The sequence below is a fragment of the Acinonyx jubatus genome, chromosome E1 (assembly GCF_027475565.1).
Source record: "Acinonyx jubatus isolate Ajub_Pintada_27869175 chromosome E1, VMU_Ajub_asm_v1.0, whole genome shotgun sequence".
In the NCBI taxonomy this organism is placed as follows: domain Eukaryota; kingdom Metazoa; phylum Chordata; class Mammalia; order Carnivora; family Felidae; genus Acinonyx; species Acinonyx jubatus.
In genome coordinates this window covers 24,995,354-25,022,653 of record NC_069397.1, presented here as the reverse complement: position 1 = coordinate 25,022,653, position 27,300 = coordinate 24,995,354, and the positions used below count along the sequence as shown (strand labels likewise).

Below are 27,300 nucleotides of genomic sequence, written 5' to 3'. Positions count from 1 at the left end.
TTCCAAGACCACAACTTGTCCAATTCACTAAGACACCCACATTCTTCTTTACAGCTCTACAGTAAAAAGCATTTAAGCTGCACTGATAATCATCAGCATCTCCATTACAAGTCTGTTTATTTGGGTCAGAATCATTAAGCTCACATGTAATTTACTTGCTTCGTGTTACACCTTTGTTTTTATCTGATTCAAGATATCCGTCACTAACCCTTTTGATGTACTTTTAGTAGTTTATACCAAGTCCTATAAAAAGAAACCAACATTTCTTTTCAACAGTTGATTTAATTTAAGGTGAATGTAACTTGAATAGACTACAGCTGTTTCTGTGACATACTTTATCCTGACAGCTTAAAATTTTAAATGTAGTTATGTAGGATAATGGCTTTTCTATATATTGATGCCCAGATTGACTCTTTTAATTGCTCTTCACCCTTAGACTAAACAACCAAGGACTCCAAATACAATGAAGACACTAAAACAACTGAAGATACTTTAAATTTTCAAAATGGAAGAAATACAGAGAAACAGCTACTTTTTATGTATGTCAATGAATACACAACTGTTTGATTTCTTCAGTCAGAAGCATAACCTAGAAACACCTGAATTTGGTAAAAGTGTTGCCCTGTAAACATGGAGACAGTGAGGCCTAATGATTAAGAGGCCAAGCTTTAAAGTTCAAATTCCAGTTCCACCACCCATCAGCTATATGTCTTTATGCCAGCCACTTACCAACTTTGAGCTCTAAGTCTCCTTACCTATCAAACAGGGTAATGGTACTCACCTTTCCAGACTAGTGGTAAAGTGATGATAATGTATATAATCAACCTAGAATTTCATCTGAAAAATATCAAGCATTATTATTCACTCATTTATAAATTTACTTCCTATCTTTTCTATTTAGTACACTTCCCTCTCACTATAGCCCTCATAGGAAAAATCTTTAATTACTGGGTTCAAATAGATATAAACAGAATACTCTTAGATCAATGTCTCAAATTCAACACCATGACATCACAAAAACTAAAAAACTAAAAAAGCAGCACTTCTAAAACAGATATTCTCTCCTGGAAACTGTTTCTCCGACCAAAACAATTAAAGAAATTTAAGAGGAATATATATGTCCAGTCATAATTTACCTAAATCACAGGTTTAGCAAAATTTTGTAAAAACCTAAATGATTCCAAGTAGTAAAGGCCCCAACGAAAAAGATGAGGTGTTATTAAAAAAGAATACACAAGGCAAACTGAGAAATAATTAGAGCAGAAAACATTAGGGAGGCCTTAAATCTCATAGTTTGGCCATTTAAAATGTCAATAAGCCTGTTTCCTCTTTGCAAAGTACTGGTGATGACTATGAGCAAATGTCAGTTGGCCTACTTTTGGAAGGCTGCCGGTGTCTTGGTTGAACAGATTCTGTGCGTCTGTGTGCGTGTTAACAGGATTTATTTGTTTGAAGTTAGAATTTTACAGCAAAACAACAAAAAAAAAAATTATAGCAAATCCTTCTGGTGAAGTTAATCAAAATTTCTGAATTCACACAGCTGAAAAATCAAACAGCTCTTCTTTGAATATGATCAAAAAGCACATTTAAGTCATTTTAAAAGGATGAAACTGGTGGTTGTACCTTATGAAAAAGTACTCTGAAAATTTACAAAAATAAGCAAATGAAAAAAGTTTAACTATAGAATTACCCTGCATGTTTGTTTCTAGAAAAATAACTTTAGCCATTCATAGCATAAAAAACCAGCAATGATTAGTATTTTTGACTGCCTGGTGGTCTGTTTATAATATTATAAGTTTCAGAAAATACCTGGAATTTACCTTCCACTAGGAAAAACTGGGTTGGATCTTAGGGTTCTTTTTAAACCCTTAAATATTTTGAGATGTGAAATTGTAAATTCCTTATAGCAGAACAAAAAATAATAGTACCTTTCCAGTGATAAGTATAAATAACCCAGAAGAAATAAACCAAATTGGCTACCCAGTATTGTGGATGAGAGAACTTTGGCTCATAGACACTCGAGGAAACTTCTATCTCCAGAGTACTTCTACTCTCAGAAAAAAGGTCCTAGCTTATAAGAATTAGTTCTAATACATTCTCAATATGAAGAAGTTCAGGTACTCAGTACACTGGACTCCTAAGGATAATGAATAAGACTTAATCTGCATTTCTAAGAAATCTGATTCGAGTCTGAGACTAAAATAATCTTTCTCCATAACCAATAAGAAAACAGCATGAATACAAGGCTAATATAACTTCTAATACAGTTACAAGCTCTATTACAGTTAAAAACAGCATTATTCATTTGGTCACTGACAAATGATTTTTAAAAAATACTTTATACAAAAGTAGAGCTCTAATTCCTCTTTTGTGAAATACAGAATAAATACATTTTGGGTCACTACTCATTTTCCACATAATTATGGAAAGCACTGCAGAGAAAGTGGTGATTAGATTGCTGTCCCATTATTCCAAAGAAATATATCATAGTATGGAAAAACACCTTAATAAAGGAGAAACTCCCCAAAAACCTATGAAAATCAGAAGATGTCAAGGAACAACCAAGAAAATATAAAAATAAAACAAATAACAAAAAAAATTAAATTCAACTTTCAAGAAGAGTCAAGATTTAAAGTTAGACATGGTTATAAAATATGCAAAGATTTTCTTTGCATGAAACTAACGACTGATAGATTTCATCAGATAACATGACAAATGGCAAACTATATATGAAGTTTACAGGATACATATCCATAACAATATATCACTAATAATAATCAAGAGCTCAATCAATAAGAGCAAAGGGTACAAATAAGCAAGGTATTAATCAGAATAAACAGCAAAAACATGAAGATTTTCTACTCTTCCTAGCACTCAAAGACCAAAAAATTACAAATGAAAAGGGTTTTCCTCCATCAGATATGCAAAAACTGTAAAGATTCATAATAGATAGACAGTAAAGGACAGAATTGGAGAAAAAAGGAATTTTCATGTACAGATGTCGGTATACTCTCTCTGAGAAGCAACTTTACAAGATGTATCAAAATTTTACACGTACATATTCTTTACCCAGGAATTCCCTTCTTTTTAATTTTATTTTTAATTTTTTTTAATTTACATCCAAATTAGTTAGCATATAATGCAACAATGATTTCAGGAGTAGATTCCTTAGTGCCTGTTACCCATTTAGCCCATTCCCCCTCCCACAACTCCTCCCATAACCCTCAGTTTGTTCTCCATATTTATGAGTCTCTTCTGTTTTGTCCCCCTCCCTGTTTTTACATTATTTTTGTTTCCATTCCCTTACGTTCATCTGTTTTCTCTCTTAAAGTCCTCATGTGAGTGAAGTCATAGGATTTTTGTTTTTCTCTGACTAATCTAACTTAGCATAATACCCTCCAGTTCCATGCACATAGTTGCAAATGGCAAGATTTCATTCTTTTTGATTGCTGAGTAATACTCCATTGTATAGATATACCACACCTTCTTTATCCATTCATCCATTGATGGACATTTAGGCTGTTTCCATACTTTGGCTATTGTTGATAGTGCTGTCATAAATATGGGGGTGCATGTGTCCCTTTGAAACAGCACACCTGTACCCCTTGGAAAAATGCCTAGTAGTGCAAATGCTGGGTCGCAGGATAGTTCTATTTTTAACTTTTGGAGGAACCTCCATACTGGTTTCGAGAGTGGCTGCACCAGCCTGCATTCCCACCAACAATGCAAAAGAGATCCTCTTTCTCTGCATCCTCGCCAACATCTGTTGTTGCCTGAGTTGTTAATGTTAGCCATTCTGACAGGTGTGAGGTGGTATCTCATTGTGGTTTTGATTTGTATTTCCCTGATGATGAGTGATGTGGAGCATTTTTTCATGTGTCAGTTGGCCATCTGGATGTCTTCTTTGGAGAACTGTCTATTCATGTCTTTTGCCCATTTCTTCACTGGATTATTTGTTTTTCGGGTGTGGAGTTTGGTGAGCTATTTATAGATTTTGGATACTAACCCTTTATCTGATATGTCATTTGCAAATATCTTCTCCCATTCTGTCAGTTGCCTTTTAGTTTTGCTGATTGTTTCCTTCGCCGTGCAGAAGCTTTTTATTTTGATGAGGTCCCAGTAGTTCATTTTTGCTTTTGTTTCCCTTGCCTCTGGAGACGTGTTGAGTAAGAAGTTGCTGTGGCCAAGATCAAGGAGGTTTTTGCCTGCTTTCTCCTCGAGGATTTTGATGGCTTCCTGTCTTACATTGAGGTCTTTCATCCATTTTGAGTTTCTTTTTGTGTATGGTGTAAGAAAGTGGTCCAGGTTCATTCTTCTGCATGTTGCTGTCTAGTTTTCCCAGCACCACTTGCTGAAGAGACTGTCTTTATTCCATTGGATATTCTTTCCTGCTTTGTCAAAGATTAGTTGGCCATACATTTGTGGGTCCATTTCTGGGTTCTCTATTCTGTTCCACTGATCTGAGTGTCTGCTCTTGTGCCAGTACCATACTGTCTTGATGGCTACAGCTTTGTAGTATAGTTTGAAGTCTGGGATTGTGATGCCTCCTGCTTTGGTTTTCTTTTTCAAGATCGCTTTGGCTATTCGGGGTCTTTTCCGGTTCCATACAAATTTTAGGATTATTTGTTCTAGCTCTGTGAAGAATGCTGGTGTTATATTGATAGGGATTGCATTGAATATGTAGATTGCTTTGGGTAGTATCAACATTTTAACAATATTTGTTCTTCCTATTGAGGAGCATGGAATCTTCTTCCATTTCTTTGTGTCTTCTTCAATTTCTTTCATAAGCTTTCTATAGTTTTCAGTGTATAGATTTTCACCTCTTTGGTTAGATTTATTCCTAGGTATTTTATGTTTTTTTGTGCAACTGGAAATGGGATTGATTCCTTGATTTCTCTGTCACTTCATTGTTGGTGTATAGGAATGCAACCGATTTCTGTGCATTGATTTTATATCCTGCAACTTTGCTGAATTCATGAATCAATTCTAGCAGTTTTTTGGTGGAATCTTTTGGGTTTTCCATATAGAGTATCATGTCACCTGCGAAGAGTGCAAGTTTGACCTCCTCCTGGCCGATATGGATGCCTTTTATTTCTTTGTGTTGTCTGATTGCAGAGGCTAAGACTTCCAATACTATGTTGAATAACGGTGGCGAGAGTGGACATCCCTGTCTCATTCCTGACCTTAGGGGGAAAGCTTTCAGTTTTTCCCCATTGAGGATGACATTAGCGTTGGGTCATTCATACATGGCTTTTATGATCTCAAGGTATGCTCCTTCTATCCCTACTTTCTTGAGGGTTTTTATCAAGAAAGGATGCTGCTGTATTTTGTCAAATGCTTTCTATGCATCTATTGAGAGAATCATATGGTTCTTGTCCTTTCTTTTATTGATGTGATGAATCACATTAATTATTTTGCGGATATTGAACCAGCCCTGCATCCCAGGTATAAATCCCACTTGGTCGTGGTGAACATTTTTTTTAATGTATTGTTGGATCCGGTTGGCTAATATCTTGTTGAGGATTTTTGCATCCATGCTCACAGGGAAATTGGTCTATAGTTCTCCTTTTTAGTGGGGTCTCTGTCTGGTTTTGGAATCAGGGTAATGCTGGCTTCATAGAAAGAGTCTGGAAGTTTTCCTTCCATTTCTATTTTTTGGAACACCTTCAAGAGAATAGGTGTTAACTCTTCCTTAAGTGTTTGGTAGAATTCCTCTGGAAAGCCATCTGGCCCTGGACTCTTGTTTTTTGGCAGATTTTTGATTACTAATTCAATTTCCTTACTGGTTATGGGACAGTAATTTCCTTCTAAGAGTTATCTTAAGGGCTGCCTGGGTAGCTCAGCCAGTTAAGCATCCGACTTTGGCTCAGGTCACAATCTAATGGTTTATGGGTTCAAGCCTCTCATCAGGCTCTATGCTGACAGCTCAGAGCCTGGAGTCTGCTTCAGATTCTGTGTCTCCTTCTCTCTCTGCCCCTTCCCCACTTATGCTCTGTCTTCCAAAAATAAGTAAACGTTAAAAAAAATTTAAGAGCTATCCTAAGAAAATAATTCCCTGTATTTTTTAATTGCACATACATCGAAGTATGTAACAACATAACCTGCTAGGGGGAAAGCCAAAATTAATATAAATGTTTATACAAAGGAATGACGCACACATCCTAGAGCCAATACATGCAACATATGTAAAGAACTTGAATCAGGCCCTGGACATAATACTACAACTTAATTTCATGCATGTTAACGGGAAAAGTCAGGAAATGGATACTCTAAGCTGTGAACTCAGTATCTGGAGGAAGGAAGAAAAGGAAGGAAAGAAGTAACCTAGATTTATCTCTGATAACACAGAACCAAATGAATTTTCACTTTCTACAATTAGTATTGCTTAAATTTTTATCTTTTTTTTTTTAAGTTTTATTCATTTAAGTAATCTCTACACCCGATGTGGGACTCAAACTCACAACCCTGAAAGAGTCGCACACTCTTCCAATGGAGCCAGACAGGCACCCCTCTTTAAATCTTTATAATAAATATTTTAACTGGTTAGAATTATATGGTCTTTATTTTAAGATATTAAAAACATATTAAAGTGAAAGTGCTTTCTGATCCCACTCCTTGGAAATAATCATTACTAGCACAAAGTTTATAATCATATACATTTTTAACTTTACATTAACACATACATGCTAATATATTTTATCTCAAATGTGAGGTACTGAGATACTAAAAACCACAATGGCTACTGAGAGTAATGATATGAAGAACTTGCTTTGCTTGAAATAAGTTCTTGAAAATTTTGAAAAATAAATAACAGTTTTTATCTGATATTAGAACACCAATTGATTGGTCATACTTTTCTGAAATACTCTCATAAAAAATTCTAAAGCAGGTGTAGGTTCATTAAGAAAATAATCAATTATTGCTGACCATGGAAAGCATAAACTATGCTGATATGAGTAAATGCCGATTTATAGTATATTATATTTAATAACGACCTACCATGGCATAAGATGCCATCCAAATCCTTCAGTTTCTCACTTTTAAAGGACAGACTTTCCACAGAAACACCTACAGAAAGGGAACCTGCTTTTCTTCTGGGTCATAATTTTCAAAAGATCTTACCATCTTTTGAAGCAACTTTCTTTTTTTTTCTTTTTTTTTAATGTTTTCATTTTATTTTTGAGAGAGAGAGAGAGAGAGAGCGGGGGAGGTACAGAGAGAGGAGGGTACAGATGATCTGAAGCAGGATCCGCACTGAAAGCAGAGAGCCTGCTGCGGGGTTCGAACTCACAAACCATGAGATCATGACCTGAGCTAAAGTCAGACACTCAACCAACTGAGCCACACAGGTGCCCCACCATGTAAAAACTCTCAACAAATATTTATTAACACCTTGAAACAAGTACTTGGTGAGGTGCGAAAGATATGAAGACAGAATACAAATCTAGCCAAGAGGTATAGGGTGCCTGGCTGGCTCTGTCAGTGGGGCATGTGACTCTTGATCTAGGGGTTGTAAGTTCAAGCCCCATGTTGGGTGTAGAGAATACTTAAAATAATAAAATCTTTAAAACAAAAACAGTCTAACGAGAGGTAAATGAGCAACTAAAATTAAAAAAAGGAGAGTAAATCGTACATCAGCACATACTATTAAATTGAATATGGAGCAAAAGGGTCAGCAAAACATGAGAATTCTAGAAAAGGAAATAGCAATGAAATGACCTTAAAGAGAATGGATCATTTGAGGAAATGAAAGAAGTTCAGAACAACTATCACAAAGGAGTACTATCAGAGCAAGGAAGAAGATGTGAGACACTCTTTCAGGATGGCTGAAAATGCATGCACCTGGGTGGCTCAATCAGTTAAGCATCTGACTCTTGGTTTCAGCTTAAGTCACCATCTCATGATTCGTGGGTCCGAGCCCTGCACTGGGTTCTGTGCTAGCAGCATGGAGCCTGCCTGGGATTCTCTCTCTCTCTCTCTCTCTCTCTCTCTCTCTCTCTCTCTCTCTCTCTCTCTGCCCTTCTCCCCTCTCATGCTGTCCCTCTCTCAAAATTAAATAAATAAACTTAAAAAAATATTTTTTTAAAAGGATGGCTGAAAATGATGCTGGAAAAATACAGTGAGGGGATCAGTTCACAAAAGATCTAATGAACCTGGATTCAACAACTGTGCTAAATTCACTTCTTAATTCTAAAGTTTATAGGTTCTTTTGCATTTTCCATATATACAATCAAGTTATCGATGAATAAAGACAATTTTACATCTTTCATTCTAGTATTTACACCTTTTATTTATTTTTCTTGCCTATTGTAATGTCTAGGACCTACATTCAAAGATAAATAAAAGTTGTGGTAGAAGCTATCCCAAACTCAGCAGAAAGTATTTAATATATCACTATTAAGTATAATGTAAGCTGTAGGTTTTTTATAATCTTTATCATACTGAGGATGTTTCTATCCTAATTTGTGGAAAGGTTTTTTTAATCATAAATGATTACTGAATTTTATCAAAGGTTTTTTCCACTTCTAATAAGATGCTCATCTGGATTTTCTTCTTTGTTCTATTAATACAAATTACACTGAATGATCTGAATGATTTTCAAATGTTAACTAACCTTGTATTTCTGAAATATCTTACTCGGTCATGATATATCATTCTTTGCATATATCACTGGATTCTAGTTGGTAATATTTATATGTAAATTACATCAAGAAAGAAAGAAAAGAGAAGAAGAGGGAGAGGGGAGGGAGAGAGGATAAGAAGGGAGTAGGCAGAGAGGGAGAGCGAATTGTTGGGTATGAGAAGGTAAGATTAAGAAAAACAAGTTAGTATAGAGGTGCCTGGGTGGCTCAGTTAGTTAAGTCCAACTCTTGATCTCAGCTCAGGTGACGATCTCACAGTTCATGGGATGGAGTCCCACACTGGGCTCTGAGCTGACAGAGCAGAGCATGCTTGGAATTCTCTCGTGCACTCATGCATGCACGTGTATGCTCTCTTTCTCAAAATAAATAAACATTTTTTTTAAAAATAAGGGAAAAAAAAGAAAAACATGATAATAGAAAAGAATTATTCAACAGAAGAGTTTATAATCCTGAGGGAGACAATCTCCCAAAAAGAACAGGAAAGAAATTGTTTTTTAAAACTGATCATTCTAGGGGCACTTGGGTAGCTCAGTTGGTTGAGCATCCGACCCAACTTCAGCTCAGGTCATGATCTCATGGTTCGTGAGTTCAAGCCCTGCATTGGGCTCTGTGCTGACAGTTCAGAGCCTAGAGCCTACTTCAGATTCTGTGTCTCCCTCTCGCTCTGCCCGCCCCCCCCCCCCACTCATGCTCTGCCTCTCTCTCTCTCTCTCTCTCTCTCTCTCTCTCTCTCTCAAAAATAAACATTAAAAAATAAAAATTAAAAAAATAAAAAATAAAATTAATCATTCTAGGGAGTATAACAGCCAAATAATGTAAGTACCTGAGAGAACAAATAAAACTAAAAGAAGGTATCAAAAAATAAATTTAAAGAAATTTTCTAAAACTGCCTAATTTTCATCCTCACTGAAGGGGCCCAGGACAATGTATGAGCTAAGAAACATCATTGTAAAGTTTGAGAACACTGGGAACAAGACTAACATTATGCTAGTTCCCAGAGAAAAACAAGCCATAGACAAAGAAAAAGGTATCAAAATGGCTTCAGACTCTTCAACCATAACACTAGATGAATGCCTTAAAAATTCTGAACACCATTTACAAAAAAGTATTTGTTAGCCAGCCAAATTAGCAATCAAGAATTAAGAAAGAATAAAGACAACTTCAGACAAACAAGATTTACCACACATCTTTTTTCCAGAAGCTACTAAAGAACTTACTCCATCAAAATGATCACACAAAGCAAAATGGATGAAAGAGAGGGATGGGGTATTCTATTTTCCATTACAAATTTTATGTGATCAGTCACATGTAGAACTTCAGTGAAAACAAACCTAAAAATTAATCAAATACAACAAAAGTGATACATATGTAACTTTTGCACAAGAACATTTAGCTGTGTGAAATTACATTTTAAATATATTATATTTTTAAATATTACATTATAGAAATCTTTTTTAATTAGATAAAATAAATTAAGCATATTCAAATTCTACTACCAACAATAACTTTTATAGCTTTATACTCTCTCACGAAGTATTTCTGCCCAAAGTAAAAGTTGAAAAATGTGGGAAATTAATAACTGACATATATAAAAGAGCTTCATAAATGAACTGAAAGGAGAAAAATCTGCCTCTGAATTACATACAAAAGAATTTACAAAGACATAGCAGAGTCTTTTAATAATAAAGTTGTTCTTGAGTCCAACTACCCAAAGAGAAGGCTGGCTACTCCAAAAACCTTCCAGAAAAAGATGTTCAACAATCTTCCTTGTTAAAGGATTTCACCAAAACTCAAATGCAATAAAAATCAGAGCAAGAGAGAGTGAGAGAGAGCAAAGGAGAGACAGCTGAACTCTGGATGTGTCATACAGCCCAATAACAAGGAGAAAAATCTCTACATGACTGCAGGATGCTGTTGCCTTGTTACCTCCACCCTTCCCATTTCAATTAAGCAGATTTAATCGCTAAATTGATCCCTGACATTACTTACACATATGGTTAGTGCATAACGCACACAGTAGTAAGTTTTAATGAACTTCATTCTCACCAGTTTAGAGAATTATAAGCTAAATGAAGTATTATAAAGAAGATTATCCAACTTCTAGTAAACTTTAAAAACAGAATTAGACTTTTTAATATTCTCTTTTTAAAAAGATTTTAGAGTATGCAAACAAGATTAAAATGACTATGTTTTCATTGCTCGTGCAAAAACATTCTGAGTGAACACAGGCAAATTAATGAGAAAACATATCACTAAAGACTCAGGAGTTATTAGGCACCCAAATAGCATATTTAATTTAAACACATATTTGACTTTTTAAATCAAAACATACATAATATTTAAATACAACATTAAGAAGTATTCATTTTTAAAGCAGAGATTAAAGGTCAAAAGCCCAAAACTGTACTTCTGACAAGGCTGGAAATGTAGACAGCAGACTTATCCACAAGCGAGATAATGGTGAAAACCAAGCTCTCCAAGGCAGTTTAAGAATAACTGCGAAGAAGAGCAAAGACATGAGAACAACAGAGACTTGGGGAATACCCACAGAAGAAAGCTAAGCCAGAAGCATAACAAAAGCAGTACAGTCAGCAAGGAAGGGATCTGGGAAGAGTGATGCCATGAAAACCAAGAGAGAAGAGGGTTTCAAGAAAGAGCCAGCAAAGTCAGAGGCTAAATTGAGATCAAAGAGGAGGAAGATAAATCAAAACCACAGTAGAATGTGAATGGCCATATTGAATTGGTTAAGATTACCTATTTCCATCTCAACTGACAGAACAAGAATTTATCTTGTGGGGAGGAAAGGATGGGGCATGGACCCTTGGAGGAAAACAGACTTTAGTTATCATTCTTGCTGTCTGTAGTCCAAGACCAATAAAAGAGAAACTCCTAAATGATTTGTTTCTTCTTAAGGGCTACACTCACCAAACTGTGGAGCAGGCAAGATTCTAGCCGCTCGAATGGGGCCATGTCGAACAGAAAAGAGCTCCTGTGCTTCCCCACTGATCTGCATGAGAAGACAAAAAATTTCCGTAAATGAAAATACAGGTCAGAACATGATTATATGAAAACAAGATCTCCTAAATTTTATCACAATTTTTTGTCTGAAATGTAATATATGTACACACAGAGACACACACATTTATGGTTGTTCATACACATTCAGCATATTCATATTTAAATTACCACAAATATTTTTAGAAAATGATAAGAGCACACACTTAATATAAACAGGAAAATGAATGATCTGCTCTTAAAGTCTATAATTCTTATCTTTAAGAAACTCCTGTTAGTCTGCTCAGTTCCTGCATGATTGCCTTTCATTTTAGAGCAGAGCAACTATGATTTTTTTAATTAGTACCAGGTGTTCCACGTAACAAAAAGGTAAATATTCTTAGTATTCTGAAAAACAGAACTTAAATGCAGTAATTTCTGCAAATATGTTGTAAAGGAGAAAAAGCAAAACATACTGCAAAGAACACATAGTGGAACATGAATAACCTGTGCACCAGGTTATGGTTCTGCAACTACCTTCCTGTTAACGACTTTGAATAAATCATTTAGCATCTATAAACCTATATATTTCTTTTTTTAATATATTTCGAATTAAAATCATAGATATTTAAGGTGTACAACATGATGGTTTCATATGCATACATAATAAAATTATTACTGCAGTCATTTCCTCCTTTTTTGTATGATGAGAACACATGAAATCGACCCTCAACATTTTTAAAGTATTCAACACAGTGTTATTAACTACAGGCATCATGCCTGAACATTATATCTCTAGACTTACTCATCCTACATAATTGCAACTCTGTACCCTTTGACCAACATCTCTCCACTCCCCTCACCTCCCATAAGCCTGTATTATTTTGCATTTATAAACTTAAAAGGTAAAGGTGCCAAAGAACCTCAAAATACTAATCATTTCAATATTCTATGAATTAAAGAAGTAATATGTAAGCATCTTTAAATGTCATCATTTTTATTACACATATAGATCAAACACTGTATGAATGTTCGTTTTGAGTCATATCAGATTTATTCCTCAGATATAAAGAGTACAGTAGTATATTAATCCAAAGGTAAAAGGGTATGACAATATATGTGTCAAGTGCAAAAACAACTGCTTTTCCAAATTAGTGGTTCAAGAGAACAGTTTGCTGCTAATTGAAGTATTGAGCAGATTAAACTAGAATTAGTTAAGACTGCTTTAAGTGATAATTTAGTCCCCGATACATTTTCATAACTCTCAAGCGTTTGATGGAATATGTGATATCAGATGGGGAAAAGGGCCAAAATTATAAAACTAGTTCTAAATACTCAAGAACTTACAACACATGTAATAAACATTCAATAAGAGAAACATGCGGATGGTAGTTTTTTTTCAATAGGGCCTGCCAAACAAGCAGTTTAAAATATAAACAACATATATAAGATAAAAGGCTTATAAAGCTTTCAATATTAAACTGTAAATCTGCAGCACTTCCTTTAACTACTTTTTCAGATCTTCAGCTTCTCTTCTGTCTGAATTTAAGGACTGCAAACTATAAATATTTTGTTTCTTATAAATGTTAACTTATGGTGATGCCTAAAGAGCCATCATATTCATTCTGCCTATAAAAATTACTATAAACTTATTCGCTGGCCACAATGGCAAATCTCTCTATAGCACTTGGGATGCAGGTTTGAGGAATGCTAGGCTCTTCTCACCAACTGTGCAACAACAGCACCACCTATCACCAATTAAACACACCAAACTATAAACTCAGTATAGCAAAAGATAAGAATTTAGCTCTCTACAAACTCCTTTGTGAACATTAATTTTCTACATGAAAAACATGGCCATTATATACTATAGCTCTTAAGTCTACAGTTTAATATTATAGAACAGAATTTAAAATTTAGAAAAAGCCTTAAAAGGTCACTTTGTTCAACCTCCCACCCAACACAGGAATCACACATTCTCTAAAATCTAAAAAGTATGATCTTGCTGATATTAAGCACACTTTTGCTGAAAGGTACGTCACTAATGTAATACATTTATATTATAGAGTTATTATTAGCTATCTCCACCAAAATGGGGATATAAAAATGGATAAATAATATTCTTCAATATACAGACTATTCTACTTACAAGGAAATAAAAAATTATAAAACAATATTGTAGAAGTTGCACTGAAATTGTAATTCAGAGCAATGAAAAACACTTCTCACTCTAACAAATATACATTCATACTTTTAACAAATCATAATATTCTAACACAAAATCTGCTGTGTACTATTATGGCCATATTCCACAGATCTAGCATTTAGCTTTTGGTTCTATCAAATAAAGCCTTAAAGTAAAGTAAAATAAAAAATAAAAGTCTAATCATATTTAACTGACCTATGTGTACTAAATTATACTAAATAATAAAGAACAAGGCAAACCTGTCTTGGCATTCTCACAATATGACAAACATTTGTTAACACTGGATTTAATTCACATGAGCTTTACTCTGACATTGAAAAACATTTTGAAATCTGAACACACCATGCTCTCCAGCATAACAGCTTTCAAAACAGACCTAAATGCTCTATTCTATTCTAAGCTTCTACTCTAAATCCCTCTTTAAATATACCGCAAAAGGTAAGAAAAAACATTAGGACTGATTACAAAATGCATCCCACATTTATTACCCATCCTTTATTACCTCTAAGTTAAGATTCTTGAATCTTTAATTGTAACATAAGGGAAGGGAGGGATGAAGAAACATTCTGTCACTATTTACAAATATTTGTGACTATGTTAAAATCAACATTGTTAGAAGCATAATTCCAAAGTATCCTAAGTGAGTCTCAAATGCCAAACTTCTGAGATGAGAGAACTCTCCAAATAATGTGTACAAATGCTACACTGGAATACTATTTCAGAAGAGTGCCAACAAAGTGTGTACAGATAAGACGTGCACATTTTAGAAAGAACACAAGTTGGATATGTCCTTACAGGCTCGGCTTTAGCTGCCGCTTTCAATTGCCTCTAATAATTTTATACAGCATGTTCACTGGTACTTCTGCTCTCAAATAAATGCGTGTCAAAACTGATTAAGTTTTTAAAGGCTTTCAAAGTGATTTTTACATTTCTTAAAAAAGAGCTCACTGAAAATGGGGAAAAAAATCTCAGAGATGAGGATTTTATATATATCCTGACAAGAATTACCAGGAGCGTTAAGTTCATTTTTAAACCAACAATAATAATAAATACAAGGGCAGAACTACAAGGAAGGAGTTGTACCAAGCAATGTTCCAACTTCCTGGCAACTGTGGTAACTTGGGGAGAGGAGCAAACAGGGAGGAAACCTCTCCAAGAGTTCCTCATGGGTCTCTGCCTTTGTTCTTACTGGCATTTTAATTTCTGATGACAGACTTTTGTTGTTTGGAGCATAAACCGGACGTACCAGTTTGGAGGCACAATAAGGAGAACAAAGAATGATTTGTTCACACTGTAGGAAAAAAATCTTTTCCAACCATAGAAAATAGCTTTCGCATGGTGAAAATATGCAAATTACATACCAAACCAAAAAAGTGGGGGGGAGAGTACAAGTTTAGAATCTCACAACTCAATCTAAGGCAAAGGGAAATTATAACAGCCGAGACAATACACACAGGGAAAGGGCTATAAAAGTTGTGGGAGTTTATAACTACCTCTAGAAAATTCTAAAAGCAAATGAAGGTCATCTAGCCCTCAGAACCAAACTTGTTTCTGAAATCATGATGACTTTTCAAAGATATGACTACAAAATAGAAAAGTCAATCAAATACCATGGACAATAATAATGCTTTATGACACAGAATTAGGACAAGAGTACATATTTACACCCCCAACTTCCCTTTTAGATACTAGTCAAATGGAGAATTGTGTCTGCAGTTAATTCTTTTTATCAAACATTGTTGAATAACAGACACAGAAATAACACCTCAATCATACATATATGTACAGCTTAATGAATTTTCCATGTTAAAATACCTCTGTTACCAGCACAGACATCAAGAAACAGAACATGACAGATACTCAGAAGGTCCCTCACACCCCTTTCCCAGTCACAAACCGAACTCAAGAATAATCATAACCACTATCCTGACTTCATTACATATAAATTTTACTCATTCAAATTTATGCAAATAGAATCACACAGTATACACTCTTTTGTGAATTACATATGTATGAAATTCATTCATGTTGTTGCATACGATTGGTTTTATTTTTTTATTGTAGTTTTTAAATTTCTGTTGCTATACAGATTTCCACTGTGTGAAAAATACTACAATTTATCCATTTTACTATTGGTGGACTTCCAGGTTGTTTCTAGTTCTTGGCTCTTAAGATGTCAGGAAAAATTGAAAAAACTTTCAAATGAGAAAAAGATCACTATATGTCCTTTCAATGGATTACCAAGAGTGTCTAGTGGACCCTTTGGGATTATTTGATTTTATATGCATCTATACCCTTGTTTTGCAATATTGTAAGCTATAGAAAACTGATAGTAACTGACTCTTGTCCACAGAAATGCAAGTGAATTTTGTCTGGAAGAGATACAATTGAATTCCACTCTATAAAAAAGATGATTCCAGGCAGTACATTTTAGTTTCAGTAGTGTATTAACCAGGTTTGCACCTCGTAAAAAGTTCATTTTAGTATTTCTAATTGCCTATATTGGTTCTTCAGATTCTCCCTTGAACCAGCTGTAACAACTTGCCAAACACCTCATTTATTAATGAGTTAAGTAAAATCTATGACATCTGTTCCATTTTACAGTTGTAGGAGAGCCATGATTTTAGCATTTTTAAAAGAACATTGTAAAGAATACTGTTATGAATATTCTTGCACATTTCATTTAGTGAATATATATATATTATATATTATATATATATAATATATATATATATATTTCTCCTGGGTATAAATCTAGTTAGAATTGCTCCTATATTAGGCATATGTGCATATTTTGTAGATTTCAACAAAATAGTTTTCTACAGTGATTGTACAAATTGACACTTCCACCAGCAATGAAAAAGAGTTCCTCACCAACAGTTTGTATCAGGCACTCTGGCGTGTTCAATGGGACTTTCACTGTGGTTTTAATTTGTATTTTCTTCATGACTAAGGAGATGGATCAAACACCTTTTCATATGCTTATTGGAATTAGTTATACTATTCCATGAATGACTGTTAAAGTCTCTTGCCCACTACAGTTCCCTGATTCTAAGACATTATGGATTTAAATCTATTGTGCACAGCGAATGAAATGCAGGTCAGTATCCTCTGAAAAGTAATGCTGCCTCAAACTAACTATATAAATAGTCTTTATTGTAGTGGCCTGCCATCAGGGAAAATGATGTAAGACTTTTGTCCTGAAGGACCCTTGATTACCACATGTATATATGATGAATAGTTCAGAATATGAATGAGACTCAAGAACTCATTTCAAGAAAAAGGTAGAACTCTTTGTAGCTAATCAAATTCATATCTTAATTCCAAATCCAGTAATAAATAAGCAACCCTCCCTTCAACAAGATACAATGGCTTGGTTATAGCAACATGATATCCATCTCTTGAAGTGAAAAATATTGATTTGTAAAAATTCATACTAACATTCAAAGAAAATTCCGTCTCTGTTAAAGATAGGAAACACATAAAAATGGCTATACTTTCCCTGGAACTCAAACAGCTCAAACAAAAGATAATGACTAGTAGTTCTTTTTCTTGATACTTTAACAAGTTTTCATCTTTAAAAAAAATTAAAAAGAAGTATTAATTTGCCTATTTTTTTTCAAAATGGGTACAGCATATATAGCAGATGATTTCCAGGCTAGAAATATGAATTGAAAACCAAGACACCAGACATGAAAGACAAAAGAAAAAAATTCCCCATGTTTATCTCATGCACATGCAGACTTTCAATCAAAAATATCTTTCATGTCAGAGTTCTCCACACCAGTAATGGCTCCAGTTCCACTTGGAAAGTCTGACAGAGTAAAAGCAGCCCACAGGTGGGACCCTGGAAGTTTTATTCTTTTCCCAAAATCAAGGGAAAGTACAACAATGACAAGTACAATGGCAAGTACATACAACAATATGCCAGGATCATAGGTTGCAAATATCACACATCAACCACATCAAATATTCCAACAGTTTATTTTAGTAGAAAACAAACTGGACTTGTGTTTATTAACTATACAAATATTCACATATTTGCTAAATATGAGTTTGGCTCTATTTTTTTTCTTAATGTTTATTTATTTTTAAGAGAGAGAGAGAGCGAGCGAGCACGAGTGGGGGAGGGGTAAAGAGAGAGAGGGAGACACAGAATCTGGAGCAGGCTCCAGGCTCTGAGCTATCAGCACAGAGCCCAATTCAGATCCTCTGTCCCCTTTCTCTCTGCCCCTCCCCTGCTCTCACTCTCTTTCAAAAAATAAAATAGAGGTGATGATATATCTAAGAAGGCAACTGTAATGATTAAATTGCATATCTAAAATAGGTAACATAAAAGACAGTTAAATCAAAAAGATGCTTGTTGAATAAATGGATGAATAAATGACTGGGTCTATATCAGCCTCATTATTCAATCTTAATGGTATTTAGCATAAATCTGACTTTGCCCCACTGTTCTCAAAGCATGTTATTAATATTTAATGTCTGAAAATGTGTTATAATACCATACAATAAAACACATTTGGTACATCTCATTCTTGAAGCCACCAGTCAGTATATTACTTCCTATGTTTTACAGCTCTCAGTAAAAGGGCTATTACCATGGTGGAAAGCAGCACATCATCTGTGCAACAGTTCTTACAAGGCAGTCTCCACCCTCTCTAGCAAATACCCTACACTCATTCCAATCTTTATGTGTTTATATGATGTTTTTACCTGCAACAGGTTTTCTTACCAACTATGATGTTTTAAAAACAGCACATTTAAATATGCAAATAGAGAGTTATCAATCTTTCTAAATGTGCCACATGTACTAACCACACAGATACAACTGAAATGAAGTTCCTTAAAAAAAGAGCATCATTTCCTTAAAAGGTAACACCAAATAAAAGTTTTTTAATTAAGGAGAAAATGTAAACTATAGACTTAAAGTTATTAATAACTTATATCAATATTGGTTCATTAATTTTAACAAATGTACCTCACTAATGCAAGATGTTAAACAGGGGCAAATATGGTGGTGAGGGGATACATGGGAACTCTCTGTACTTTCTACTCAATTTTTAGGTAGACCTATAATTGGTCAAAAAAATAATGTCTATTAACTTTTATTTACATATATAGGTATGGAAAAATGTGGAAATTCCACAAATAAATTTTAACCTTTCCTGATACCCCTCCCAAAAATACAGAGAGTGAGAATGAAGAGGTGATGAGGTCTTATACTAAGGGAATTCAGTTCTTAAAGCAACAGAAGGAACTCACTTCGCCTATTTAAATGTACAAGTGTATAGTTACCACTTTGCTAACTACTTCACATATGCTAATCATACAGACCACACAACTGAACTGACGATGAAGTTCTTTAAAAAACTGAACATTTAATGACTTTTTTTTTAACTTTAGAAGTCACAACAAGTTTTTTTTAATTGGAAGGAAAAGCAAAAATACAAAGAAATATAGGGAAAGGAGTGAGAAGTATGACATTATACCATGGTATTCGATTAATAAGCAACAAAATGACTCCACTAGCTACATGAGTAACTATTATAACTACAAAGCAATCTCTAATGAGAGCTGATAGTCTCTCTCTAGAATCACCCCATGAGCCAATTTGATGATATATTTCCATTTTAGATGTAAGGAAACAAAAAACAATATTCTCCAAACATGACCAGACCAAAGAGGCATCAAAATCTCCTGTTAATATACTGTATTCAAAACAGTTTTTAACCTCAAGCCTTTTTTCTCCAACAAGTCACTGCCAGGGCGTTATTTTATGTTTTACAACTCTGTTTCAACAATTTCAAAAACTTAAGACAGCACAGTTTGAAGAAAGGATTCCTAATAGTAACAGCTTTGGAAAGCTCTTAAAATTAGGAGGAAGACAGGGATAACGTTTTTGTTTTATTTTTGCCTAACTAACCACAAATGATTCAGTTAATGTCAGAGTGTCAGTATCTCTGTAACCTACTGTGTATGCCATCAAAAAAAAAAAAATGCAAACCACAAAAACCACCTGAAACACATATTTTTGAGGACTAACAACTTATAGAGCAGATATTTGCTAACCACATAAAGCAGACAGCAATTGAGTCTATATTTTGGTCTTGACACGAAATTCAAAATACAAAACTTGAGCAAGAAGGAAGTGAGTTTCAAGAACAATATGAAAACCACAGAACACAAATAATGAATGGAACTTGTAATCATATTTTCATACTTCCAAATTTTTGCACACACAGAGGAGTACTTTAAGGCGACTTTAACCTTTCCCCTCCAGTCTGATTTTTGAAAGGAAGATCAAAGAAAAGCAGTTTAAACTCACACGTTCCTTTGGTTATGCAACACAGATTTAGACCTTACACTTCAAAACCCCAGCCATTATTTCAGCACCACCAATCCAAATACCATTCCGAGCTTTGAAGCAGCCCTAATGGTATCTTCCATTTGAAAGTAACACTTTTGTAGTCAAAAGATCTTACTCAGGGTAGATGTTAATGTAAAACCACTCAGACTACACAGACACATATGGCTGGAAGCAGCCTGGAAGGTGTTCAGAAGTCAATGTAACACCATTACAGAGAGTGTCAGCCTAGCAGCTGTCATAAACACTTCATCATCACTCAGACACACAAACTGGATTCCCTTTAACTTGTTACTTTATTTTGTGCAGAATACATGTCCAATTGGAAAGAGAGAAAACAGTGCTACAGATAAGCCAATTTTGGATTACAGCCTCTTTCTACTTCTAAAAGACTGAGTTTGGGGGCGCCTGGGTGGCTCAGTTGGTTAGGCAACTGACTTCAGCTCAGGTCATGATCTCACAGATCATGAGTTGGAGCCCCGCGTCAGGCTCTGTGCTAACAGCTCAGAGCCTGGAGCCTGCTTCAGATTCTGTGTCTCCCCGTCTCTACCCCTCTCCTGCTCATGCTCTGTGTCGCTCTGTCTCTCAGTAATAAATAAATGTTAAAAAAAATTTTTTTAAAGACTGAGTTTGTCATATTTGATTGGTATTGTAAATGTATCCTGATACAATCTGTTGGCTGAAGATAGTTTTGCATAGATATCTAACCAAAAAGAAACATTATATTAAATAGAAACCTAAGATTGTTCTTCTGTAAAATAGATACCTTATGAACTTGTAAGACTGACAAGATGATTTAAAAAATGAATGACAACATCAATGGTAGCAGGAAGCAGAGCAACTACAACTCTCAGATATTGCAGGTGAAAGTGTACTATGGTGCAACATCTTTGAAAAACCTGTAGGCAATTTCTAATCAAGTTAAATATATGCCTGACCTGTGGCCCAGCAATGCTGCTCCTAAGTACATACTCAAAAATAGAGCACATAAATCTACAATTATGTTCATAGGAGCTATATTCATTATAGAAACATATATGCCCATCCCAAAAGGATAATAGCTAAACAATTGGTATATCTAATCAGTGGGATATAACACAGTAATAAAATCAAAAATACAAACCATGACAACATGCAACAACATGGATGGATCTAAAAAATACACTGAACAAAAAAAGACACAAAGGAGTACATAGTGTGTGCCTCTATTTATATGACGTTCAATACAGATCTGTGGTCAGAATAGTTATCATCTTACCTGAGGGGAAGGGAAATATTGGCTGGGGAACTATATAAGTAAGAAAAATGCTCTACATTTTGTTCTCAATGTTACTTTCACTTATTTACATATGGGTACAAACATACACATTTACATAATCACATATACACACAAAGAGTCTTCAAACTACAGACTTGAGGTTTGTACTTTTTAGAGTATGTAGGCTATATCTGAGTTTTTTAAAGATATCTATCATAAATAAATTATGGTACATCCAGACAATGTAATATTATTTAGTGCTAAAAAGAAATGAGCTATCAAGCCATGAAAAGACTTGGGCATAACTTAAATGTGTATTACTAAGTGAAAGAAGCCAATCTGAAACAGCTACATGCTGTATGATTCCAACTATATGACATTATGGAAAGGCAAAACTATACATTTATCTATGAGCGATACATTCTAAGACCTCCAGTGGATGCCTGAAACTGTGGATAGTAAGAAATCCTATAAATATATTTTCCTATATGTATATACCATGGTGAAGTTTAATTTATAAATTAGGCACAGTAAGAGATTAACAACAACAATGAAATAAGACAATTATAACAATATACTATAAGAGAAGTTATATGAATGTCTCTCTCTCAAAACATAATGTACTGTATTTACTCTCTTTGTGGTGATGTCAGATGATAAAATGCCTACGTGATGAGATGAAGTGAGATGAATGATGCAGGCATGTGACGTAGTATTAGACTACTATTCACCTTATGGCAATACAACAGATGCAGGATCGTTTGCTTCCAGACCACAGCTGACTGTGGGTAACGGAAATCGTGGAAAGCAAAACCACAGATAAAGGGGACTACTGATGTGGAATGTTGATAGTGGGGAGGCTGTGCATTTTAAGGGTTAAATATGAGCTTTAATTTTTTATCTACAAAATGAGAATGACACTAAATAGTGAAACTAAGGGGTGCCTGCCTGGCTTAAATCAAAGATTCTTGTGTGCATCTTGAGTGTGCAATTCTTGATGTCAGGGTTGTGAGTTCAAGCCTGATTGTTGGGTATAGAGAGTACTCAAAAATAAAAAATCTTAAAAAAAAATAGTAAAATTGACAGGATAATAGAGAATAATAGGTGATGCACCTAATATGATGGTGTGGTATATTCTGATTATTCAAATTACAGATGCTATTATTTACATTAACATTATGAAATTTCACTAGGCAGCGCAAGTGTCAGAAACTCCCCCAGGCATCTCCTCACTACTCAGTGCTCTGAGGTGCTCCATTCATTCCTCCACTGGAACATGAATTTCACAGGCCAGGGTTTCTCAACTTCAGCCCTACTGACATTTTGGAATGGACAATGCTTTGTTGAGCAAAAATGTCCTAAACATTGTAGGAAGCTTTGCACATCTCTGGCTTTCATCTACTAGATGCCAGTAGCAACTACCAATCGTGACAATAAAAAATGTCCGCAAACATGGCAAATGTTTCCTTGCGGGCAAAAGCACTCCCATCTGGGAAGCACTGACACAGACTGCAATTATGTAGTAACACCTCACATATATAGAATGTGATCTGCTCAGGACTCAGGTCTTAGTGATATTTGTATCTCCTAATACGTGGCATAGACCCTAGGCTTCAATGTGGCTAAATGGAAAAAGTATGGTGCTATTAATTAATAAACATAGAGACTTTAGGAAGAAGGGACAGATTGGGAATGGAATGGGATGTAAGCCAATAGCAAACGATTATGAACTTTAGTTTGTATCTTTCTAAAATTGACTCTCTAGCACTCTTAGATGAAAATACTCAGCAAAATATTGAAATCTTAAAATACATTTACTAAACATACACACACATATATACGTGTACATGTACACATACATACATAAATGTATATATATAAACATATATATATATATATATATATATATATATATATATATATATCCAACTAACTGCCAGACAATGTACTTGGTACCAGATATATAAAGACCATGAAAACATGATCAAAGTAATAAAATCAAAAACACAAACCATGACAACATACAACAACATGGATGAATCTAAAAAATACACTAAACAAAAAAAGACACAAAGGAGTACATACTGTATGCCTCTATAAAGAACTTATCAAACTCAAGACCTAAAAAACAAACAATCCAGTGAAGAAATGAGCAAAAGACATGAATAGACACTTTTCTAAAGAAGATATCCACATGGCTGACAGACATATGGAAAAATGCTCCACATCACTCATCATCAGGGAAATACAAATCAAAACCACCATGAGATACCACCTCACACCTGTCAGAATGGCTAACATTAACAACTCAGGCAACAACAGATGTTGGTGAGAATGCGGAGAAAGAGGATCTCTTTTGCACTGCTGGTGGAAATGCAAGCTGGTGCAGCCACTCTGGAAAACAGTATGGAGGTTCCTCAAAAAATTAAAAATAGAACTATCCTATGACCCAGCAATTGCACAACTAGGTCTTTATCCAAGGGATACAGGTGTGCTGTTTTGAAGGGACACATGCATCCCAATGTTTTACAGCAGCACTATCAACAATAGCCAAAGTATGGAAAGAGCCCAAGTGTCCATCAACAGAAGAACAGATAAAGAAGAGGTGGTATATCTATACAGTGGAGTACTACTTGGCAATCAAAAAGAATGAAATTTTGCCATTTGCAACTACGTGGATGGAACTAGAACATACTATGCGAAATGAAATTAGTCAGAGAAAGACAAATATCATGTGACTTCACTCATATGCATAATTTAAGATACAAAACAGATGAACATAAGGGAAGGAAAGCAAAAATAATATAAAAACAAGGAGGGGGACAAAACATAAGAGACTCTTAAATACAGAGAACAAACTGAGGGTTGCTGGAGGGGCTGTGAGTGGGGGGATGGGCTAAATGGGTAAGGGGCATTAAGGAAGACACTTATTGGGATAAGCACTGGGTGTTATACATAGGGGATGAATCACTGGAATCTACTCCTGAAATCATTATTGCACTATATGCTAACTAACTTGGAAATAATAAATAAATAAATAAATAAATAAATAAATAATTTTAAAATTTTTTAAAAAGTAAAATCATAAAGAAAAGTGAAAATGTCAGAATACCTATAAAGGAGACTATTGGGACAAATGATGAAATCAGAAAATGGATTGTGGATTACATAACAGTATTGTATCAAATGTAAATGCCCTGGTTTTGATAGTGCTATAGTTGTATAAGATAATGTGCCTTATTCTTAGGAATATATACTGAATTATTTATGGAAAAGGGGTACATTATTTCTCCTACTTATTAACCGTTCAGAAAAAAATCTGCAAATAAAAAAACTGAGAGAAAGATACAGCCAGTGAGGCAAAATGTCCATAACCAGTAAATTTGGGTAAATCAAGGAGCTCCTTGTACTAATTATAAAATTTTCTGGAAGTTTAAAATTATTGCAAAATAAAAAGCATCTTTTAAACTCCACAATGAGGTACTAGTACACACCTACCAGAATGGTAAAAATTTTAAAAGCTAACAATACCAAAAACCAATGAGAAATATGGAGCAAATGAAACTCTCATACATTGCTAGTGGGCATACATATTGGTAAAACTACTTTGGAAAACTCGTTATATGAAACGTTAAACATACATATACGCTATAACACAGCAAATCTACTCTAGGTCTATATATCCAAGAGAAATGGATACAGTATATGTCCACCAACAACCATATAAAATAACATTCAGAGCAGTTTTATTTATAATGCTCAAAAACTGGAAACAACCAAAAATGTCTATTGGCTATATAGTGGACTTCTTTAAATGTGTTGTATTCATGATAAAATACTACACAGAAAAAAAATAAGAACAGATTACTGCTACACACAAGAACATGAAAGGATCTCATAGTCATACTGTTAAAAGAGAAAGAAGCCAAACATAAAAGAACACAGGTATCTATGATATTTTTTATGAAGTTCAAAAACAGAAAAACTAATCTCTGGCAGAAGTCAGCATATTGGTTATTTGGAGGTATAGGGAGGACAATATTAACAGGGAAGTGGAATTCTTCAGAGTCGCTGCAAATGTTCTATATCTTATTCTGAGTGATCTACAGAAGGTTATATACATATAAAACAATTCAGTCTGCACACTTAAGACCTGTGTACTTTACTGTATTTAATATATTCAATAAAATTTAAAACAAGAGGATTTATAACAAAAGAAAAAATTGCGTTCCACACACTCATAAGTCTGTGTCCAAAGAATACTTTCTGCTTTAGAACAGAAAAACATCAAAAATATTTCAAACAAGATTCCAATTTGTGGTAATAAATTTCAAACTCAAAGTAGAGTGCATATATTAAATCAACAAAAGTAACATAAAGCCACTATTAAAACACAAGGAAAAATTAAACTTCAGATGTAAGACTTTTTCTAAAGTGACACTGTAAGAAACACTCTAAGCAAAAGTATTTTTCTCTATTAATACAGGTGGATGCTAGAAGTTGTTGCAACATCATTCTTCATTTTTGCTTCCATTCATTCCAGGACAATCAATGCTATTCTATTGCAGATGACTAAAGAGCCATCCTTTACTTCTCTTCCCAGTAAACAAGAGACTAGACCAAACAAAATAAGGACCTATTTTTCAATGAACACAATTTTTTGATTCAGGTCCATATTCAAACTTCCTCTGTTTGCCAGATACCCAAATCATAGACTTTATATTGCTCCCAAGTGAAACTCATAAAAATTGTTCCTGGCTAGCAATCGTGACATGGCAAGGTCTACTGGCACCCAACTTCTAATAAATAAAAGACTAATTGGTATTTACCTCAAATATGCCCTTGCATGTTTCTCTAAAGCTTTAGTGTAAAAGCTACATACACTAAAAGCTAGGGGAAATATTTCCTTTCAAGGGAACAGCTGCACTTTTCTTACCGCAATGTGTTAGTGACACCTAGTGTCACATCTTTGAAGTACATTCAAAGCTCCAAGAAGGCGCTCCACATGAACCTTAGGTTCAGTAAGTTAACATTTGGAGTGCTTTCTTGGAGCTGGAGGGGAGGTAGGGGGTGGGGGATTTAGGCTAAAAGGGTGATTAAGGAGGTATTAAGGTGATTAAGGGTATTAAGGAGGGCACTTGTTGTGATGAGCACTGGGTGTAATATGTAAGTGAAAAATCACTAAACTCTACTCCTGAAACTATTATACTGTGTTAATTAACTAGAATTTAAATAAAAACATGAAACATTAAAAAAAACCTTTGGAAAAAAAAAGAAAGAAAAAATACCGTTTCGTGCAATGCAACCATCAACTTCTAGGTACTGTAATGAATATATTTTCAAGATTTTTTAAGATATTGAGAATTTCAGGGGCACCTAGGTGGCTCAGTAGGTTAAGCGTCCAACTTCAGCTCAGGTCATGATCTTGTGGTTTGAGTTCAAGCCCTGCATCAGGCTCTGTGCTGACAGTTCAGAGCCTGGAGCCTGCTTCAGATTCTTTGTCTCTGCCCCTCCCTCTCCCTCCCTCTCTCTCTCTGTCTCTCTCGCTCAAAAATAAACATTAAAAAAAAATTTTTTAAGACATTAAGAATTTCAAAAGAGAATGATAAAACTAAGTAGCCACTTAAACAGACACCAGAAAAAGCACCTGACTGGCTTGGTCAGTGGAGCATGCGACTGTTGATCTCAGGGTTCGAGCCCCACGTTGGGTGTGAAGGTTACTTAAAAATAAAATCTTGGGATGCCTGGGTGGCTCAGTCAGCCGAACGTCCGACTTAGGCTCAGGTCATGATCTCACAGTTCATGAGTTTGAGCCCCACATCGGGCTCTGTGC

General features: G+C 34.8%; 1 protein-coding gene across 1 annotated transcript in view; it reads right to left on the bottom strand.

Annotated features, from left to right (window-relative positions):
- Positions 1 to 27,300, bottom strand: part of BCAS3 (BCAS3 microtubule associated cell migration factor) — a 606,762-nt gene that overhangs the window by 542,282 nt on the left and 37,180 nt on the right. The window contains exon 8 of the mRNA XM_053211840.1: positions 11,568 to 11,649. Within this exon, the coding sequence (XP_053067815.1) occupies positions 11,568 to 11,649 (82 nt within the window). The remainder of the gene's footprint in view (positions 1 to 11,567; positions 11,650 to 27,300) is intronic.